Source organism: Sinocyclocheilus anshuiensis, unplaced genomic scaffold (genome assembly GCF_001515605.1).
Source record: "Sinocyclocheilus anshuiensis isolate Anshui unplaced genomic scaffold, SAMN03320099.WGS_v1.1 scaffold13, whole genome shotgun sequence".
Lineage (NCBI taxonomy): Eukaryota > Metazoa > Chordata > Actinopteri > Cypriniformes > Cyprinidae > Sinocyclocheilus > Sinocyclocheilus anshuiensis.
Genome location: NW_015538026.1, coordinates 381,823 through 398,176, shown reverse-complemented (window position 1 = coordinate 398,176; position 16,354 = coordinate 381,823). Strand labels below are relative to the sequence as shown.

At 37.8% G+C, this 16,354-nt stretch overlaps 4 protein-coding genes across 5 annotated transcripts; all 4 read right to left on the bottom strand.

Annotated features, from left to right (window-relative positions):
- Window positions 1-1,916: 1,916 nt before the first annotated feature.
- LOC107680021 (lymphoid-restricted membrane protein-like) lies at window positions 1,917-4,416 on the bottom strand. Its single transcript, XM_016475767.1, is given in 10 exon segments — window positions 1,917-1,980; window positions 2,279-2,397; window positions 2,480-2,611; window positions 2,701-2,779; window positions 2,781-2,827; window positions 3,088-3,115; window positions 3,273-3,350; window positions 3,440-3,495; window positions 4,174-4,217; window positions 4,401-4,416. Coding segments are annotated over 10 exon segments (663 nt in total).
- A 257-nt stretch (window positions 4,417-4,673) lies between these two features.
- Window positions 4,674-7,605, bottom strand: LOC107678844 (60S ribosomal protein L10a). The gene is made up of 6 exons (XM_016474266.1): window positions 7,514-7,605; window positions 7,008-7,079; window positions 6,251-6,331; window positions 5,685-5,833; window positions 5,399-5,571; window positions 4,674-4,894 (listed from the first exon to the last, which is right to left on the bottom strand). The coding sequence occupies exons 1-6, from the start codon at window positions 7,516-7,518 to the stop codon at window positions 4,724-4,726; spliced, it is 651 nt and encodes a 216-aa protein (XP_016329752.1). The 5' UTR covers window positions 7,519-7,605; the 3' UTR covers window positions 4,674-4,723.
- Window positions 7,606-8,238: 633 nt separating this feature from the next.
- Window positions 8,239-12,073, bottom strand: LOC107678824 (Fanconi anemia group E protein-like). The gene is made up of 10 exons (XM_016474234.1): window positions 11,705-12,073; window positions 10,555-11,122; window positions 10,287-10,331; window positions 10,139-10,195; window positions 9,903-10,046; window positions 9,196-9,319; window positions 9,013-9,088; window positions 8,822-8,888; window positions 8,620-8,745; window positions 8,239-8,355 (listed from the first exon to the last, which is right to left on the bottom strand). Exons 1-10 carry the CDS (start codon window positions 11,935-11,937, stop codon window positions 8,254-8,256), a joined length of 1,542 nt encoding a protein of 513 aa, XP_016329720.1. The 5' UTR covers window positions 11,938-12,073; the 3' UTR covers window positions 8,239-8,253.
- Window positions 12,074-12,348: 275 nt separating this feature from the next.
- LOC107678829 (E3 ubiquitin-protein ligase makorin-1-like) lies at window positions 12,349-15,660 on the bottom strand. Of its 2 annotated transcripts, none has more exons than XM_016474247.1 (8): window positions 15,566-15,660; window positions 14,603-14,734; window positions 14,248-14,531; window positions 14,032-14,165; window positions 13,706-13,947; window positions 13,478-13,588; window positions 13,271-13,388; window positions 12,349-13,080 (listed from the first exon to the last, which is right to left on the bottom strand). In XM_016474247.1, the coding sequence occupies exons 1-8, from the start codon at window positions 15,619-15,621 to the stop codon at window positions 12,961-12,963; spliced, it is 1,197 nt and encodes a 398-aa protein (XP_016329733.1). In that variant the 5' UTR covers window positions 15,622-15,660; the 3' UTR covers window positions 12,349-12,960. The 2 variants fall into 2 exon arrangements, with proteins under 2 accessions (XP_016329733.1, XP_016329740.1); XM_016474254.1 differs by lacking the exon at window positions 15,566-15,660 and adding an exon at window positions 15,178-15,295.
- Window positions 15,661-16,354: the final 694 nt, after the last annotated feature.

Sequence of the window (16,354 nt, the reverse complement as noted above, 5' to 3'; positions counted from 1 at the left end):
TATAATATGCATTTATTTTTACCTTACTTGCTCAACGACTCCCAAACGATCCCTTTAACAATTAATTTTTCCAAACCCCTCCTTTGCGTGACGCTAATCTGCAGTGATTGGTCCGATTGGTCTCATTTTCATTTCATCACGCCTGTAATGCCTGATAAAGCAGCGTTTGTGAGCGCAGTGCTGCTTTGTGTACAGCGTTACCGGGGAAACCGCTATTTTTACCGCTCTAAAAGCGGCACCTAGTGGCACAAAATTAATTTGCATTTTCATTCAGACCAACGCAAAACGACCAACAAGTGGGCGGGCAATATGCTAATGTTTCATGTTGACGTCAATATGAAACGGCTTGGGATTCGTTTTAAAAACGACTCATTTCAATGATTCAGAATCGACTCTTTCTTTTGAGAGACAATAATTTTATACACGGTGCACTTTCAGATTTAAAACTTTTACCTACTTTTTTACAAAGGCGGGGTCCAGTTCAAGCCTCAGAGTCTGATTGGGATGAATCTGGGCAGAGGATGTCTCCTCAGTAGCATCCACCGTGACAGTTTGTGAGGGACTGTCATCTTGAGGTACTACTTGCCTATGGAAATGTGAGACTTTGGATGTGGTTATTAATCACACTCATACTGTAGTATTTCAGCATAAAACATCATTCACAACCCAATTCATTTCCAAAATGTTATGTATTCCCAAGTAAAACAGGATATGAAACAAGAAAAAAAATGTAAGACAGGACTTGATTTTATCCATTAGAAATCTGTATAAAGTCAGTCAATAGGTTCACATTTGATTTCATGTTAACAAAGTTGTCATGAAATTAAAATTCACCTTATCTATTTTATAAATGTTATTGATTTTATTGTTAATGGCTCATTCATGTAAACTGAATCAAGTCTCTAGCCTCTATTTGTTCGATAATCTGTTTCACTCAGATGTACATCACTACAGTGATGATGTATTTTTGTAGGCCAACCTGGAAGTTAGCATCACACTGGTACCCTGGACAAAAAATCCAATGGGATTTTTCCACTGGCTTTTAGATTATTGTGGACAATAAGCTCAAACCAACAAAAGTTTATTATTCTTACACATTCTGTTCATCATTATAATGTTCACAAATGAACACAACTTTTATTTATTTTGATGTAAATACAACTGGCAGAAGTCAAAATCTAAATGTAGACTATAAATGAACTACACCACGATCGCATGACTTCACAATCACTAAGCTGCCAACAACTCTTTCAGTCTTTATTTACTCTGAAAGTTTGAGTTACAATAATTTGCAAGAGTGCGATTATAAACACAATGAGGCTGTGAAAGTGGACTAGTTATTAGATGAGTTAACCAGTGCAATGTGATGGCATTTAACAACCTCTGCAGTCCCATTTAACCACTTGTTAGCACCTGCCTTTTTCAAGACAAGTAAAAGCTTTAAAAAAACATCTTTACTCTTTAAATCTTTCAAATATTTTAGGTCATAGAATACAGCATGAAAATATCTTGAACTTGTGTTAACCAAAACCCAGTGAAACAAGGCCAATGACCTCAGGATGATAGAACTGGAAGTGCTAAAATGCTATTTTGTTTCTGGGTTTTGGCCTACAAAAATACATCATCCCTGCAGCTGTCTATACAGAAGAGAAGATATGTCACTATTTCTGTTACATTGCAACTATAAATATACAAATGTATCCAAATTACCCTCTGTTCATTTGGCAGTCATCTGTGTGGTCAGGTTTCTGTGTGGTTGATTTTATCTCTTCACTAATCTCACTGGTCACTGAAGATAATATAGCTTCTGACTCCTTCAATTTTTGCCTCTTCGAATAAAAGAGAAAAGAAAATTACAAGTGCACTTCAATTAAATTTAGACTAGAAGTTTATTGTGGTCATTGAATGAATGAGAATCATTGTGCACCGACCTGGATTTGCTTTGCAATGATGTTTGTACTGATTCTACGCCGTATGTGGCTGAGAGTGAGACAAAAGAAAGAGATTATTATCTGATGATACTCGAAACAAATCATATAATTCACATCCGAACTATAAATTATTTATATATCTACTTAAACCAAGAAAACAAACAACAAAATCATTTTTCAGAATGAAAGCCAAACAAGTATGCAGTCAATACCTTCTGTAGGTCTTTTTTCCAGCTTTTCAATAGCGTCAATTTTCTCTGCAGTGACACAGATACATTTTTTCCAAAATGCTAGTGGATGCATCATAACTTTAACATTGTGAAAGAACTAAATGGGTGTTTTCCTACCCCTCTGCTTGCATCTGTTTCTTCATCTCCTCCTGTTCAACGCTGTTCCTCACGTGACGGCGCTTCAGGTTCTCCACATGAGCCACCATGAGTTCCACTGCACGGCTCACTTTAGCCTCCTTCTCACAGAAACAGAATGGGATTTAACATATTAAAATATTTATTAAACCACCAGTCTAAAGGGTTAGTATCGACCGATACCTGATGCACAGCCCCAAGAACCTCTGCTGTCTTGGAGATTCGTCCGATGGTGCCTCCGATAATGTTAAGAGACAACACAAGATGCCGGAGAAGCCCGGCACGTTTGATATCTAAACACATTCCCTTGAGTGTCTAGTGACAAAAATACAAATCTAGAATTGGCATAGGCTAAATCCAAAAAAGCAATGATTAAAAAAAAAATTCTCATTCTGTAGTCGTACCTCGAGCACTTCCATGCCTCTTTCCACTTCCAGTTTGAGGTTGTCCTCAGCATTGTCCCGAGCGTGTTCCTCCATCTCCAGTGTACTGGTCACAGCGAAAGGCCAGAGACAGCTGAGAGAAAGCAGCCTGTGCAGGGGGTTTGTAAAGTAACGAAAAGCTAAATTAAATAATAATAATAAAAATACAATTTAAAAGTAAAATAAAAATACCATAAAAAAAATAAAAGTACATTTATTTAGATAAAAAAGAGAATCTACATGGAACAGAATTATGAAGGTATGCCACACTTTAAAGAGAACTGAAAACCATCACTTCACGTTGATGGTACGAATGTCCATTTATGTATGTATGCATGTATGTATTTATCTAAATCAAACAGGACTGACCTCCAATTCCTCCTCTGTCATATCAACACTATGATGGGGTGAAATAACCAACAATAAAGATGGAGTGAAATAAGAGACATTATTGGAATTTATGTCCATAAATCAGAAATCAAATATTTGAATAACCAAATAAATGGCTGATGTGACTTAAAAAGCTAGCTTTTGTTTATGTCTGAGTAAATCACCTGTTAGGACCCAGCCTCACCATAACAGACGACTCTTCTAAGGCAATTTGGTCCTCGTGTCTAGACCCTTCAGAAGAGGAAAAAGTCACTTAAACGTCTTTAATATACCCTGTATAGCAGGAAATTATGGTAAGTAAATGGTTTTGTTGAGGCATTACCTTCCTCAGTCATTTTCACTGGTCTCTGTCTGGTTGTTGGTCAGGACTTGATTTTCTTCACAGGCCTGATCGTTTAAACAAAATATATTGTAATATATACTATAGTACATAATGCTATAAAAATATAGTAATGACTGGATTAGACAAAGTTTATGAAGATGTTGAAAACAATTTTCAAAACATTTACTTCATTTTTAGATTAATTCTAAGTCGCAAAATAAAGAAGTCTAAAAAAGTAGATCCAGACTGTAGAATCTTAACTAATGTGTATGCTTATTTCCCCAACAACATTAAGGCCCGGTTTCACAGACAGGGCTTAGACTAAGCCAGGATTAGGCCATAGTTCAATTAGGACATTTAAGCAATTTTTATAACCGTGCTTAGAAAAAAAAACATTACTGGTGTGCTTTTTGAGACAAAACAAAGGCACTAATATATTTTAAGATCAGTCAGTGCAAGTTTCTTTCAGTTGAAACAGCTCAGACTTACATTTTAGTCTAGAACTAGGCTTAAGCCATGTCTGTGAAACCGGGGGTGTTTTACATTTGTTTTAAACATTAAAAACAAGTTTTCTACACAAGTTATGAATTCTACCTACATATTCTTGTCTATGAACAAAAGCCATCTACTTAGACTTAAATTCAGTCCAACCTCAATAATCACCCATCTCACATGCAGATTTACTGCTACTGCTCAAGGTAACATCCACAAAGTATAGAAAATAAAGGCAAATGCTTGCTTACCATGACATTTGCTGTGATTTCTTGCTCTCCACCTCTCCTTACTCCTAACAGACAATACTTAATCTCATTAAGAGATGGTCAAGGAAACTGGCAGACTAATGACGCTGTTTTAGACAAGTCATGGCTGCCAAAGACACTAGTATAACAAAACCAGAATGGAGCGAAAATTAAAGCTACAAAACACAGCTGCAAAATATACTTAGCTTGGTGTGCATGCTACAATACACCATGAAGGTGAGACATCTCGCAAAATTGCCTTTAATGTTTTAACCAATTGAATATAAAATTCATGCATTTATGCATGTGAAGCAGTTTTACATCAAGCTTTTTCTAAGAACTCCATGGCACTACACAGCCTCCTTACAGTCTATAAATGTTCTACAAACCTTTGAGACACAATTCTAATCAATTTGTGCAACTTTCACAATAATACTGATCAAATGAGCATATGTAGAAAGAGCACTCATTTGAAAGGACATTAGGAAAGACACAAAAACAGACGAGATTTGGATCAACTCCACATTTATTGTATAAATTTGAGGAACAGTCTCTAATAGAGGCGCTGTGGCTTTCCCATGGTGCTCTTGATGTAGAGTGCTCTGACATTCTGCCAGTTCTTCTTCAGCAGAGACACCAGGAAGTTCACAGCCAGGTGGATGTTGTAGACCAGCTCTTCCTCAGTCATCCTGACGTGACCAACGGCCACAGCCAGACACAGAACCTGAACGTAACAGAAGACCATTATCAACTTCAAGTAATACAAATTCAGATGTTCTTAAAATGAAGCCTCTCAATCAGCATGTACAACATATTACAATTTGTAATATACTCTTTAGAAAATATGGGGTCTGTATGAATTTTTAAAAATGTGTTTGAAAGAAGTCTCTTATGCTCAACAAGGTTCCATTTACTTGAACAAAAATACAGTAAAAACAGTAATATTGGGATAATATATTAAAAGGGAAAAAAAACATTTTCTACTTTTTAAAATGTCATTTATTCTTGTGACGACAAAGCTGAATTTGAGAGCAGTCATTACTACATTACATATTTTTGTGGAAAGTCATACATTTTTTTTCAGAATTGTTTATCAATAGAAAATTCAAAACAGCATTTATTTAAAATGTAAGTCTTAAGGAAAAATTACAAATGTCTGTACGGTCACTTTTGATCAATTTAATGTGTCCATTGCTGAGTAAAAGCAAACTCTTTAATAAAAGCATACCTTCTTCATCTGGAATTTGATGGTGGATTTCACTTCATCCACCTTGGTGGCCAGGTTCTCGTTATGGGTGAGAAGAGAGGGGAACTTTCCTGCCTTGTTGAGGCCAGGTCCCAAGATACGAGGAATCTGCTTGATCAGAGACTCAGAAGCCAGGAAAGCATCATACTTCTTTGCTAAAAAGAGAACCAACAAGATGCATTAATATGTACACTCAATCCAGAACATAAACTATGGCACTGAACACATGCATGTTTTATTGCTAATGTTCCCTCGAAAGGAAACTCACCCAGCTTCTTGACCATTTTCTTGTTCTTGTTGAGCTTTTTAAGAGCCTCGATGTCCATGTGTGGAAGCTCAGCAGCCTTGGCTTCATCACAATGCTGCTGGTCACCAAGGATGCACACGGAGAACTTGGGACGTGGGGTGGTCTTCAGCCTGCGAGGGGTGACGGAAAACACTGACTGACAAACAGAAGCATATCAGACCCCTTTTGACCAACGCGAGGCAGAACAGAAGAGTCTTACCCATACCACCTCAGCTGTAATCAGGTGTTGATAGCACAGGCACTTAACAAAATGGTCGGCTTAGGTATGACGGCATGAACACCGTCACCTATAGCCTCCCCTCATGTTTTAAGACCCAGGGTAGGGGTCCGCCTGCTTCACCAATCCAGAGAATGGATGGTTCAGACAGACTACCCGAGGCTGTTCTCTACTGCCTGCCTTTAACCTCCTCATTCATGAAATTTAATTGACTGAATTATTAAATTCATGTCAAGATATCCAGATATTTATTCAGGCAGAGCAAAGGGCAGGCAGACAGAAGGCTGGGTGATACAGTAAAGGTCCGAACCTGACAGTGCCTGAGAAACGCTTGTCCTTCTGGGGATCGTAGTTCTTCAAGCTGATCTGCAGTTCCACAGTCTCAAGAAACCTTAAATATAAAAGCCACTATAAATATCTTGTATGCAAGTAACTGCTACATACTGAGGTTAAACACTTGGGGCTGTTAACTAATATACAGCTTATATTTAAGCATAGGCTAATTTTTTATGGCAAACATTTATTAATTGAACAAGTAGCCGTTTAACTACTATCAAGTAACGCAGTAACTGGTTTGTGTTGACCAGAAATTAACTTTCAATAGTACTAGTGACTACTAATCACTACTCCAGTGACTATTCCATAACTACTGGTTTAAAAAAAAAAAAAAAGAGATAAGCCACTCACATTTAACTAGTTTGAATTCCAATTGTTGCTGGTCCCTAATAGTTATTATTCAGTTCATTATTAACTACTCAAGAGACTACTGCTACTACTACTACATACTTAGTTACTGGTAACTACACCAAGAGCTACAAGTATATGTTCAAGCTTCACTAGTACGTATTTATTAGACAGTAGTACGTAGTACACAGTGAAGTAGAAGATGCCAGTATCAATCTCAATTTCTACACAATGGCACTAAACAACTAAAAACAAAAGCTGTCCACAATTTAAATAATTGCTAGCAATAAAAAATAATAAAAATACGACAAAAATAGATACTATAAATGTTTATGTGGCCTTATGCTGTCAGCTAATGAAGCACACCATGACCGGAATCTTACTTTCGCTTCTTAAGACGGGAACCAGCCTGGACCTCCCGAACAGCCTCGTACAATGTGTCTCTTGAGACCTTGCTGTTAAAAAAATAAATAATTACAATGATTACTTGCATGACTACAGTTTGTTCCGAGTGCCTCGAGTGCATATATCGCGATGATTACACAAGACTGACCAGTGAATGAATCATTAACACGCCTCCAAACTCCGTTAAACAAACATCAATATATCGATATTACTTAGGTTAGATATGAATAATAACAGTTAGAACAAGATTAATTTCTGATTAAGTTAACTAATCGTCGGATCCAACCGGATTGTATTCCAGATAACCCGCTATGCTGCGCGGTACGTTCTCTCTCAAGAGCTGCTCGAGGTTGACAACGAAATCAAATCTCCAGTGTCTCCGACTGACATTGCTTAATGATATATTTGCTCATATATCTATTAAACGGTGAAATAAAAATGTGCAAAGATTTTAATACATTATATATGAACATTTCTCACGTGCCTCATTTTGCCGTGACGCCTCTCCTTTCTCACTGAGCTCGAAAAAGGAAATATGAAAGGAAGTTGCGCCGAATATATGCGCCCGAGTGTGAAAAACGGACTTCCAAAGCCGCCATGATTGTTGTGGCAATAGAAATGTAACCAGAAGAGAACTTTACATTTCACAAACTATTGTTTTTAATGTGTCAAAAAAAGTGTGTGCCATGCATAATTACATTATATATGCATGTATATATATATATATATATTTTGCAGTAAAACATTAACACATTCGCTCCTACTGAAGGAAAGAAAACAAAATAATGTACAGTTCACTGCTGCAGGGAGATTCAATAAAGCCTGTGTATATACATATATATACATATATATATATACATATATATACATATATATATACATACATATATATACATATATATACATATATATATATACACACACACATACAATAAGTAATATACAATAATACAATAATTCACCTTAAAGCATTCAAATGTGTCCAGGACATTACATTTAAATAATATGAATCAGACCGTTTAATTGAAAAAAATAAGTTGAATAAATAATATAAATAAATATTGATATGAAGTGTAATTCAACTCAATTTATATTTTTTTATCTCAATACAACTATACAGTACAAAGGAATTATTACATTTACAAAATATATTCACAAAATTATACAATCAGATTGAATGAAACTCATATACTAAAGTGCCATTTAAAATGGGCATAATATGATTCACAGGGAAATCCTTTTTAATGCAGCCTGCAATGATTTCTTGAGGAAGGTTTCATTGAAAGACAGGCAACTGGAAAGTGTGTGGTGGCATGCAGGATTCACCTGAAATGTAAAAAAAATAAAATAAAACTAATTAATCAGCAGTTTTATGCTAGCTTTAAAAAAAAAACATTTTAACATCTAGATATTTATTAATCTGATGTTTATTGGTTACTATCATATGCCTCTGTAAATTGCGAATTGGGTTTTGTAGAACTAAAGATGCTCTGAGGACCATACAATTCTCCTTAATATAAGGTTTTGTTGAGGCGTTTTTTTTTTTAACTATCTGAATGAGTTATTTCCCGTCATTACAGTTATACTCACATGTGACTGATACTTGGTCAAGACACTCAGCAACATCTTGGCAAACTTCATAGATTTGCTGAAATGTGGAGACTGGCTGCAAAGCTGATCGGTGAAGAGAGAGAAATCCTTCTCACTCAGCTCAAGCTGTACGCATAACAACAGAAACCATTAACATGAGACTAAAAGATCCTTTAAGATTGGAAAGAGCTTTCTGAAGTACCTTTGAATCCAGCAATGCATGGATGACTGATAACACTCCCTCATCCCAGGACACTCCAAGTATTGCTCTAAGATTTGCAAGCAAATTTCTGTGATCAGCTAAACCGTGTCAAATTACTCGAGCACAATTTATTCCATAAATGACTAAGACCCATTTCCTTCTTAAAGCTTAATTGCGATATTCAGACTGACCGGAATACAAAAAGCCTGTGATGTGGCTCAAGGCAGTTCACTACTAGTTTACAGAGTAATTCTGCCTGGGCGCTTCCTAAACAAAAAATGCAATTACTGTTTACAGAAAAAAGATCTGATATATTAAATGTATAAATATGAATGGTGCATATTTGATATCCAGGTGAAAAAACCTACTCATACCAGTTTGTCCCTTCTGTAAAACTGGCTCTATCAGAGCCTGGCAGGTTGGCCTGGGGTAACGACTGCAAAGAGATATTATGGCTGTTACCAAACAGCGAGAGGCAGGTTCTGCGAGGGACAGAATCTAAGGCAGAGAAATGCATAAATAACCATAAAAGGAGCTAAACACCCATACACACTACAGTTTAAAAGTCTGAGGTTGGTCCGATTCTTGTTTTTACAAAAAGTCACTTATGCTCACTAAGGCTGCATTTATTTGATCACAAATAGAGTAAACAAAATAATATTGTGAAATATTATTACAATTTAAAATGACTGTTTTCTATTTTGTTACATCAAATTTATACTTTTGATCTCAAAGCTTATTTTTTTTCTGCAGCCATTACTCCAGTTTTCAGTGTCACACGACCCTTCAGTAATCATTCTAATATGCTGATTTGCAGCTCAAGAAATATTTTTATTATTATCAATAATGCAAAGTGTTGTGTAGCTTAATATTTTTGTGGAAATTATGATTTACATTTTATCAAGCTTTTTTGATCAATAGAAAGTTCAAGTATTTATTACTGTCACTTATGATGAATTTAATAGTACTTGCTGAATAAAAATTATTTAATTTCCCAATGCCAAAATTTTAAACAGTAGTATATTGGTTAAAATCATTTTTAAATCGTATCCTGTGACAAACATGAATGTATTGTACTAACTTTTGGCAGCAGAAGGTGTGTGATCACAGCACAAGCAGTGCTGTGACTGAGGTCTGGCGACAGTTCCAACAGCCAGCTACAGAACTGAGGTAAACTCTGGTCAGATGCTTCTGACAAACACAGCATTGAACACAATACCTCCACCTGTGATCAGATACAACAAATCCATAGTGATGGAAACATTTCTGGATAACAAACCTAAAAAGCAGTTCATTTTCAAGTAAAACACCACAAACCTCATTGGGGTCACATTCATGAAATACTTTCAGAGCAAACCCAGAGCTCTCGTCCCACTGTGAAGGAAAAAATAAATATGTTAAAAAATTATACCAAAAGAAAAGATAAAAGCAATTACATTGGCATAATAAAACAAAGATTTCTTACCGCTGACTCTGTATCTAGTAATTCTCTGATCACGGGAACAGCAGCCTAAAAAGGGAATGTGAAAATGTAAAAAAAAAAAAATCTGACAAGAACACGAATCGATCATTTATTTATCCTGAAGAACAGCAACTTTTCTGAGGTTTCTACATGAAGAGATTTTAACAACCTATCTGTGCAACTGTCTGTGAACTTTTACTTGTCAAATTGTGGAAAATAGGCTATTTCTGAGCATGAAAAATCAGTTTAACTGCAGTGAATTCCACTTTACCTTCATGTGGTCTGGCAGATTTTTTGAAGACCCCAACGCATCAGAGCGAGCCTGTGATACAGAAGCAGCACTTTGGTCCAGCTGTGATGTTCTCATTTTAGGTTCCTCCTCTTCAGTCAACCTCTCTTCTTCTTCTTCACTTGGACAGAAATCCATCTTTACCCTTTTACTTTGGTGATCTTCCTGGGCATCTCCATCATGATCCATGTTGTCGCTTTTTCTCTTTTTCTGAGAATAAACTGGCACTTTGGTCTCTTTACCCTCTGCTCCAAGCCCCTCAAAACAAGAGGCCCATCTTCCCTTTGCATTAGCATTCCTGAATCTCTCACAGAGACTCTTTAGTTTCCCCGTACAGTTTGAGGTGAGGAGGGTCCCTTTCCTAGTGCCCTCAATATCTCTTTGGAGCTGCTTGATTAAGGCACAAGTCCACTGATTTTCCACGTCATCCTGAGTCAGACACTGAAGCAGGGAAAGAACACGGTCTTTGGGCAGTCCAGGGTGAATCAGATGTAGAAAACACAGCAGATTTCGCTTAAAGCCTTCAGAAAACAGGCACACCAAAGGTTTACTGTAAAACAAAAGAGAAGAATTACTCACCCAAACGAATTCAGTGTATTATTTAACAATAGACGGATCTTTAACCCTTAAGAGGCAAGGGACATATTTCACAACACAATAGGAATATAATAGAAACACAAAACAATATTCAAAATGACTTTTAATTCAAAATATTGATTTTATTTTCCATTTTATTCTTTAAATAACGATTGCATAATCAACTGTTTAGTTGATTAGAGCAAATGATTATATATTTATATGCATATATGCAAATGATTATATATATATATATATATATATATATATGAACAGGCTTTTGAGGCATTGATTTACAAAAAAAGAAAATCACGTTAAAAATGTTACGAATTTTGCCACATATCTTAACGCAGTCGAGTTGAACCTTTTATTTAGCCTATACTAAACTCCAGTCCACTTTTTTCATACATCACTAGACAGTTACAGGTGAAGGTGGTAAAAAACAATCTGTGAAGTAGTAAAATATTTCATAACTATGACTGTTTGCCTGGTGACATTATTCTCAACAGAATTAGGACCATTTCGCACCCATCTTGCGTTGTGACGGTCTACTCACAGAACGAGAGCGTGCTCGTGCACAGATGCTTCCCACTGGCACAAAGTTTCCAAAAACTGAGTGAGGGTGTAATCTGGATCAGATCTGCGCTGTTTATTGAAAACTGTCTGCGCATTGCTCACTCCGGCTGCTCCTGAATGCAGTGCGTGAACCAGCAACCGGGCCCGTCCGTCAAAACGCTGCACCAGAGCCTTCAGATCCATCACTGGAGCGCAATCACAGATATCGGACATCACCGACGAAGCCTGCTACTACTGTCATTTATCAAAATGATATCCGTAGCGGTCCGCCCAGACACAGCAGATATATTTATTATCAAAACAATGACGGATCATAACACTGCTGAAAGCTCAAGGAAGTTGTGTACAAAGTTTCGGATCAGTTCTTTATGTGGCTCTAAACAAACGCTTATTGTACAGTGGAGACTCCTGCAGGTTTGGAGCGGAATTACAATAGAAAAGCCCTAGGGCGACATTCTGAACCGGTTTTGCCATAGTGTCATCCTAATTTAAAATGGAATTATTTGTAGAAAATACAACTTCTCCAGAGTGCCCCCACCCTCCTCAAAGCATCTGTGGCAGCACATATACAAATTAAAGAGACCGAGAGGATCAAGTAAGGCAAACAGTGGAACTTTTTTTATTTTCACTTTTCTTTGAATATAAACACATACTAAAAGTAATAAAATGTGACATCAAGTCCTGGTATAACCTGTTAACACTGCTGAAGAGAACAATATAATCAAAAGCCTGCTGACAGGTTGCACATTTAGTGTTTTGCAAATACTGGCAATAATATTAACTACTACACAAAGTATACAAAATTAAAATCTGATTTCATATAAAAGGTATCAGACAAAAGGTTGCAACAATCAGGAATCAGCCCAGATGGAAGTACTAAACGATCAACAAGTGAAAAGCAAGCTGAAATAAGTGATCATGCATTCAGTTAACATTAACTTTTTTTGCCTAAGTTTCTCCCCAACTAAACCTGAAGAGACACTCAGTTTGAGATTTGAGCATTCAAACTTTTTCCCCCACACACTCCCTTAAACTAAAGGCAAAAGACTTTCACTCTCTCACACACACACACACACAAAAAAAAAAAAAAGTAAATCTACATGGCTAAACAATTAGCCAAACATTTAGGACTTGCTAAAGTGAAGCCAACCCTAAAGAGACCATTAGATTTCAGTGCAGAAGATAAGCAAAGTTCACTCAAAGCTGAGCCAACATATACATGACTCTAGAAGGTCCTTAGTCATCAAGAAAATCCAGAAGGTCTTCGTCGTCTTCATCCAGCAGAGTTAGGGCAAAGATATAGCTCCAAAGGTGGATGCCATCAATGCCCAAATCCTCCAACATCTCAGCTGTGTCCTAAAAACAACTCAGATTAAAATGGCTAACTGATGATGTTAAATACAGCAAGCTTAGCACTGCAATGCAGCATAGTGAACATTTCCCACTTATTTATAAAAAAAAATAAAAAAGGCACAACAAATTGTAGTTTACAAACATGGAACATAACATGCACAAATAAAATAAAATAAAATTAGTTAAACATTACCCTGGATGCCGAGCGCCTGCAACGGTGTGTATGATTAGGGGGCATGTCATGGCTGTAGATACACTCCGATTTAAAGGGGCAGCATCCGTGACGCATGAAGAAAGTGCACTTTAACTTACTAGAGATAAACAAAACTCCAGAATCAACGTAAAGGATCAAATAAACCATTACAAAAGATTTGACAGCATGAATGTGAACCATTCTAACCTGCTTCTTTCTTTGAAAGCGGCTATCAATGATGCCTTTTCCTCCCCATCACAGACCCAGTGCTTGCTGGGAATGTAAAAGGAGGATTTCACTCTGCACTGTGGACAGCCCCTGTTTACATAATTATTAAAAAATTATTAAACAAAAAGAAACTTAATTAATATACATATATACAGTTTTATACACGCAAAAGGGAGAAGCGGAATCAGAAAGAAAAGAAAACCTCACTTGATGACATCCTCCTGGAAGTCCTTTGTTTTTCGCCAGGTAACAATGCAGCTGATGCAGAAAGCATGATTGCAGTTGGGTAGGATGCCATAACGCCGTTCTGGAGTGGTGGATTTCTCAGAAATCTTGTCCATGCAGATGCCACAGGCCACATCTTTGCTTTGGTCTAAGGCCCTTGAATGCTGTTGCTCCGTCAATACTGCAGCACCACCCTGATTTGGTCTCTCTGGTGAACCGGTCACCTAATCCAATAATATTTAATTAAACCCAAGCCTATGATCTCCAAATAGAGCAGTCAAGGAGCTAAGGAATATAGTGTTTGTGACCTGCATTTCTGCTTCAGACACGGTTACATTTTGGACTTCAGCAGGTGCTGCGCCAGGCACAAAGGCTGATGAGCTGTAGTTATGCGAAGAACTGGAGTCTGTAGCACTGATTTGTTGCAGTGGTCTCATTGCACCTGAAGAGGACAACAAAATTCAATTCATAAAAGGAAAATGTGATGTGTAGTTTAAAAGAAAAGTGTGAATAAACCGTAATACCTTGCTGGGGAGGTCCATCTTCCACAACACCGAACTCTTCCTCCTCTGCAATGCCTGTAGTCAAGCATTCAAAGTTCTGCTGCAGCACGCTCATACTTGTGACCAGAGGCTCTGAACCCCTCCGATTCAGGCTGCGGGCTCCTTGAGGTGGGAGAAGAGAGGGCTCAGATCCTCGGCGGTCAGCCAGAGAACGGCCCGCCAGCGCAGAGAAGAACCCCGCAGGTGCTGAACCGCGTCTGCTGCTCCCTGAAGAACCTTCACCCGCTTGAGAAACGTGGAGATACCTGCAAGACATGCAACTCGTAAACCGCTTTTCTAATAACATATGTTCAAAAAAGGCCAGCTGGCTCCTTACCTGCAACGATCACCAAACCAGCAGCCACCTTTCTGGAAGTACCTACACTGAACCTGAAACGGAGGTACTGCAGGAAACTCATGCAGATAGTAACAACTCGGACCATAGCGACAAGATCCATTGATGAACTGCCTGCAAAACACAACAACACGCCCATTACATATATTTGTTGACAACTGCAGCACATGTATTTCACAAGTTCTCGAAAAGCTGCAGCATTTAATGAAAAAAAAAAAAAAAAAGAGGAAAAAAAGAAGCAGTTTTGAACCCAGTGTTATTGACTACGGTAGTAAGTTACACGGGAACTGTAGGACTTTACACGTTTATGAACCAACAAATATCGCAACGGTCTTTTCAAACTAACGTTTACGTTGCAGTTCAAAAGTACAACAAATATCATGATGTCTGTTGTAATTGCAATAGTCCTTCTACTACAACAAAAACAAATCGCTCGCTGCCTTAACCGGATGTAAACATCGGCGCCGAGAAACGTTAAAGCAGGAAAAGTCACTCTTTCAAACAGATGATCGGGGCTAAAAAACGAACTTTTCATCCAGTCGAAAACACGAAACTACCTGCAGACTTCTCTTTCCACATTTGAGCTGCCTTTTCTCGACTGTCTACACGGTGTGCGATACCGATCCATTTTGAGAGCCTCCAAAAACTTGATTTAATGAAGTTGTTGGCGCAAGTAAACGGATTGGAGAGAGAGAGAGAGAGAGAGGCGCTGGAGACCACGTCACGCAGAACGCGCGCTGACCAACCAGGGCCGCCCGTGTCTTTTCTATAGATTAAACAGCGAATTTGGAGGGAGACATCTATACAAACGAGACTTGGGTCTCACAATTCGTATATATTTGCAGATCTTTGTCTTGATATATTACTTCCCTAATTGTTTGCTTGGTGGCACTGCAACAATCCAACAACCACTGATCTGCACACTAAACTGAAGAACATACCCACCTACAAGCTGCACTGTTGTTTCCTGGGCCTTTGGATGATTGTGCTTCCCTTTCCATCTTGCGCTTGTCCCTCTTTGCCTGATGGATGGCTAATGACATGCACACTTTTATAATTGTTGGGCGGGGCCTTTCCATTTGGACGTGTGATGGACATGGAGGCATCTTAAAACGTGATACCCAGTAAAGCTTCGAATCAATTCCAGTAAACGCTTCTTTCGAACACAATCGGTTCAGAAAATCAGTTCAGCTATTCTTGTATATCATGGTACATAGGCCTACTTAACACGATACTTTCCTTCATATACATTTTTATTATGGGTGTCTGTTATAATTTTAGATGACCCTGAACCTAAATATAACCGTACAACACCACTAATTATATATATTAAATATAATGCGAAATATAATTAAATATAAAAATATACTATTTAATCAGCTCTGATAAGTTCTCTGTTCATTGTGAATCATAAGGACCGATTCGGGAGTGAATCAATAGGCTTGTTTGAGATGAGCAAAATCTGCGCAGAACCGATCACCGGTGATCACCGCGAGATGCACGCCGGTTAGAAAAGTGTCCGAGTTACGTCCGACTTGCTCTGATGTCATGCTGACGTGTGCAAAGGCGAGGCGGCTGTGTCGGATTGAGCAGTTGCTCTCCACCGACTGCGCTGATCAAAAGCATTATGGGAAACGACTGACTGACAACACAACTTAATGCTTATTGGTCCAGACAACTGTGATGCTGCATTCTCTTCTAAAATGTTTTATTTCTTTATCTGGTTCCATGTGA

What these genes read in the sequence shown, in the direction of transcription:
- LOC107678829 (XM_016474254.1), bottom strand. Translation starts at nt 15,248, where the DNA reads ATGGATCGGTATCGCACACCGTGTAGACAGTCGAGAAAAGGCAGCTCA. An exon ending in GTGGAAAGAGAAGTCTGCAG is followed by an intron (nt 14,735 to 15,177) that starts GTAGTTTCGTGT and finishes TGTGTTTTGCAG; the next exon opens with GCAGTTCATCAATGGATCTT. An exon ending in TGGTTTGGTGATCGTTGCAG is followed by an intron (nt 14,532 to 14,602) that starts GTAAGGAGCCAG and finishes CATGTCTTGCAG; the next exon opens with GTATCTCCACGTTTCTCAAG.
- LOC107678824 (XM_016474234.1), bottom strand. Translation starts at nt 11,937, where the DNA reads ATGTCCGATATCTGTGATTGCGCTCCAGTGATGGATCTGAAGGCTCTG. An exon ending in ATGAATGTGACCCCAATGAG is followed by an intron (nt 10,047 to 10,138) that starts GTTTGTGGTGTT and finishes ATCTGATCACAG; the next exon opens with GTGGAGGTATTGTGTTCAAT. An exon ending in CACAGGCTTTTTGTATTCCG is followed by an intron (nt 8,889 to 9,012) that starts GTCAGTCTGAAT and finishes TGCAAATCTTAG; the next exon opens with AGCAATACTTGGAGTGTCCT.
- LOC107678844 (XM_016474266.1), bottom strand. An exon ending in CGTTTCTCAGGCACTGTCAG is followed by an intron (nt 5,834 to 6,250) that starts GTTCGGACCTTT and finishes CACCCCTCGCAG; the next exon opens with GCTGAAGACCACCCCACGTC. An exon ending in GAAAATGGTCAAGAAGCTGG is followed by an intron (nt 5,572 to 5,684) that starts GTGAGTTTCCTT and finishes TTCTCTTTTTAG; the next exon opens with CAAAGAAGTATGATGCTTTC.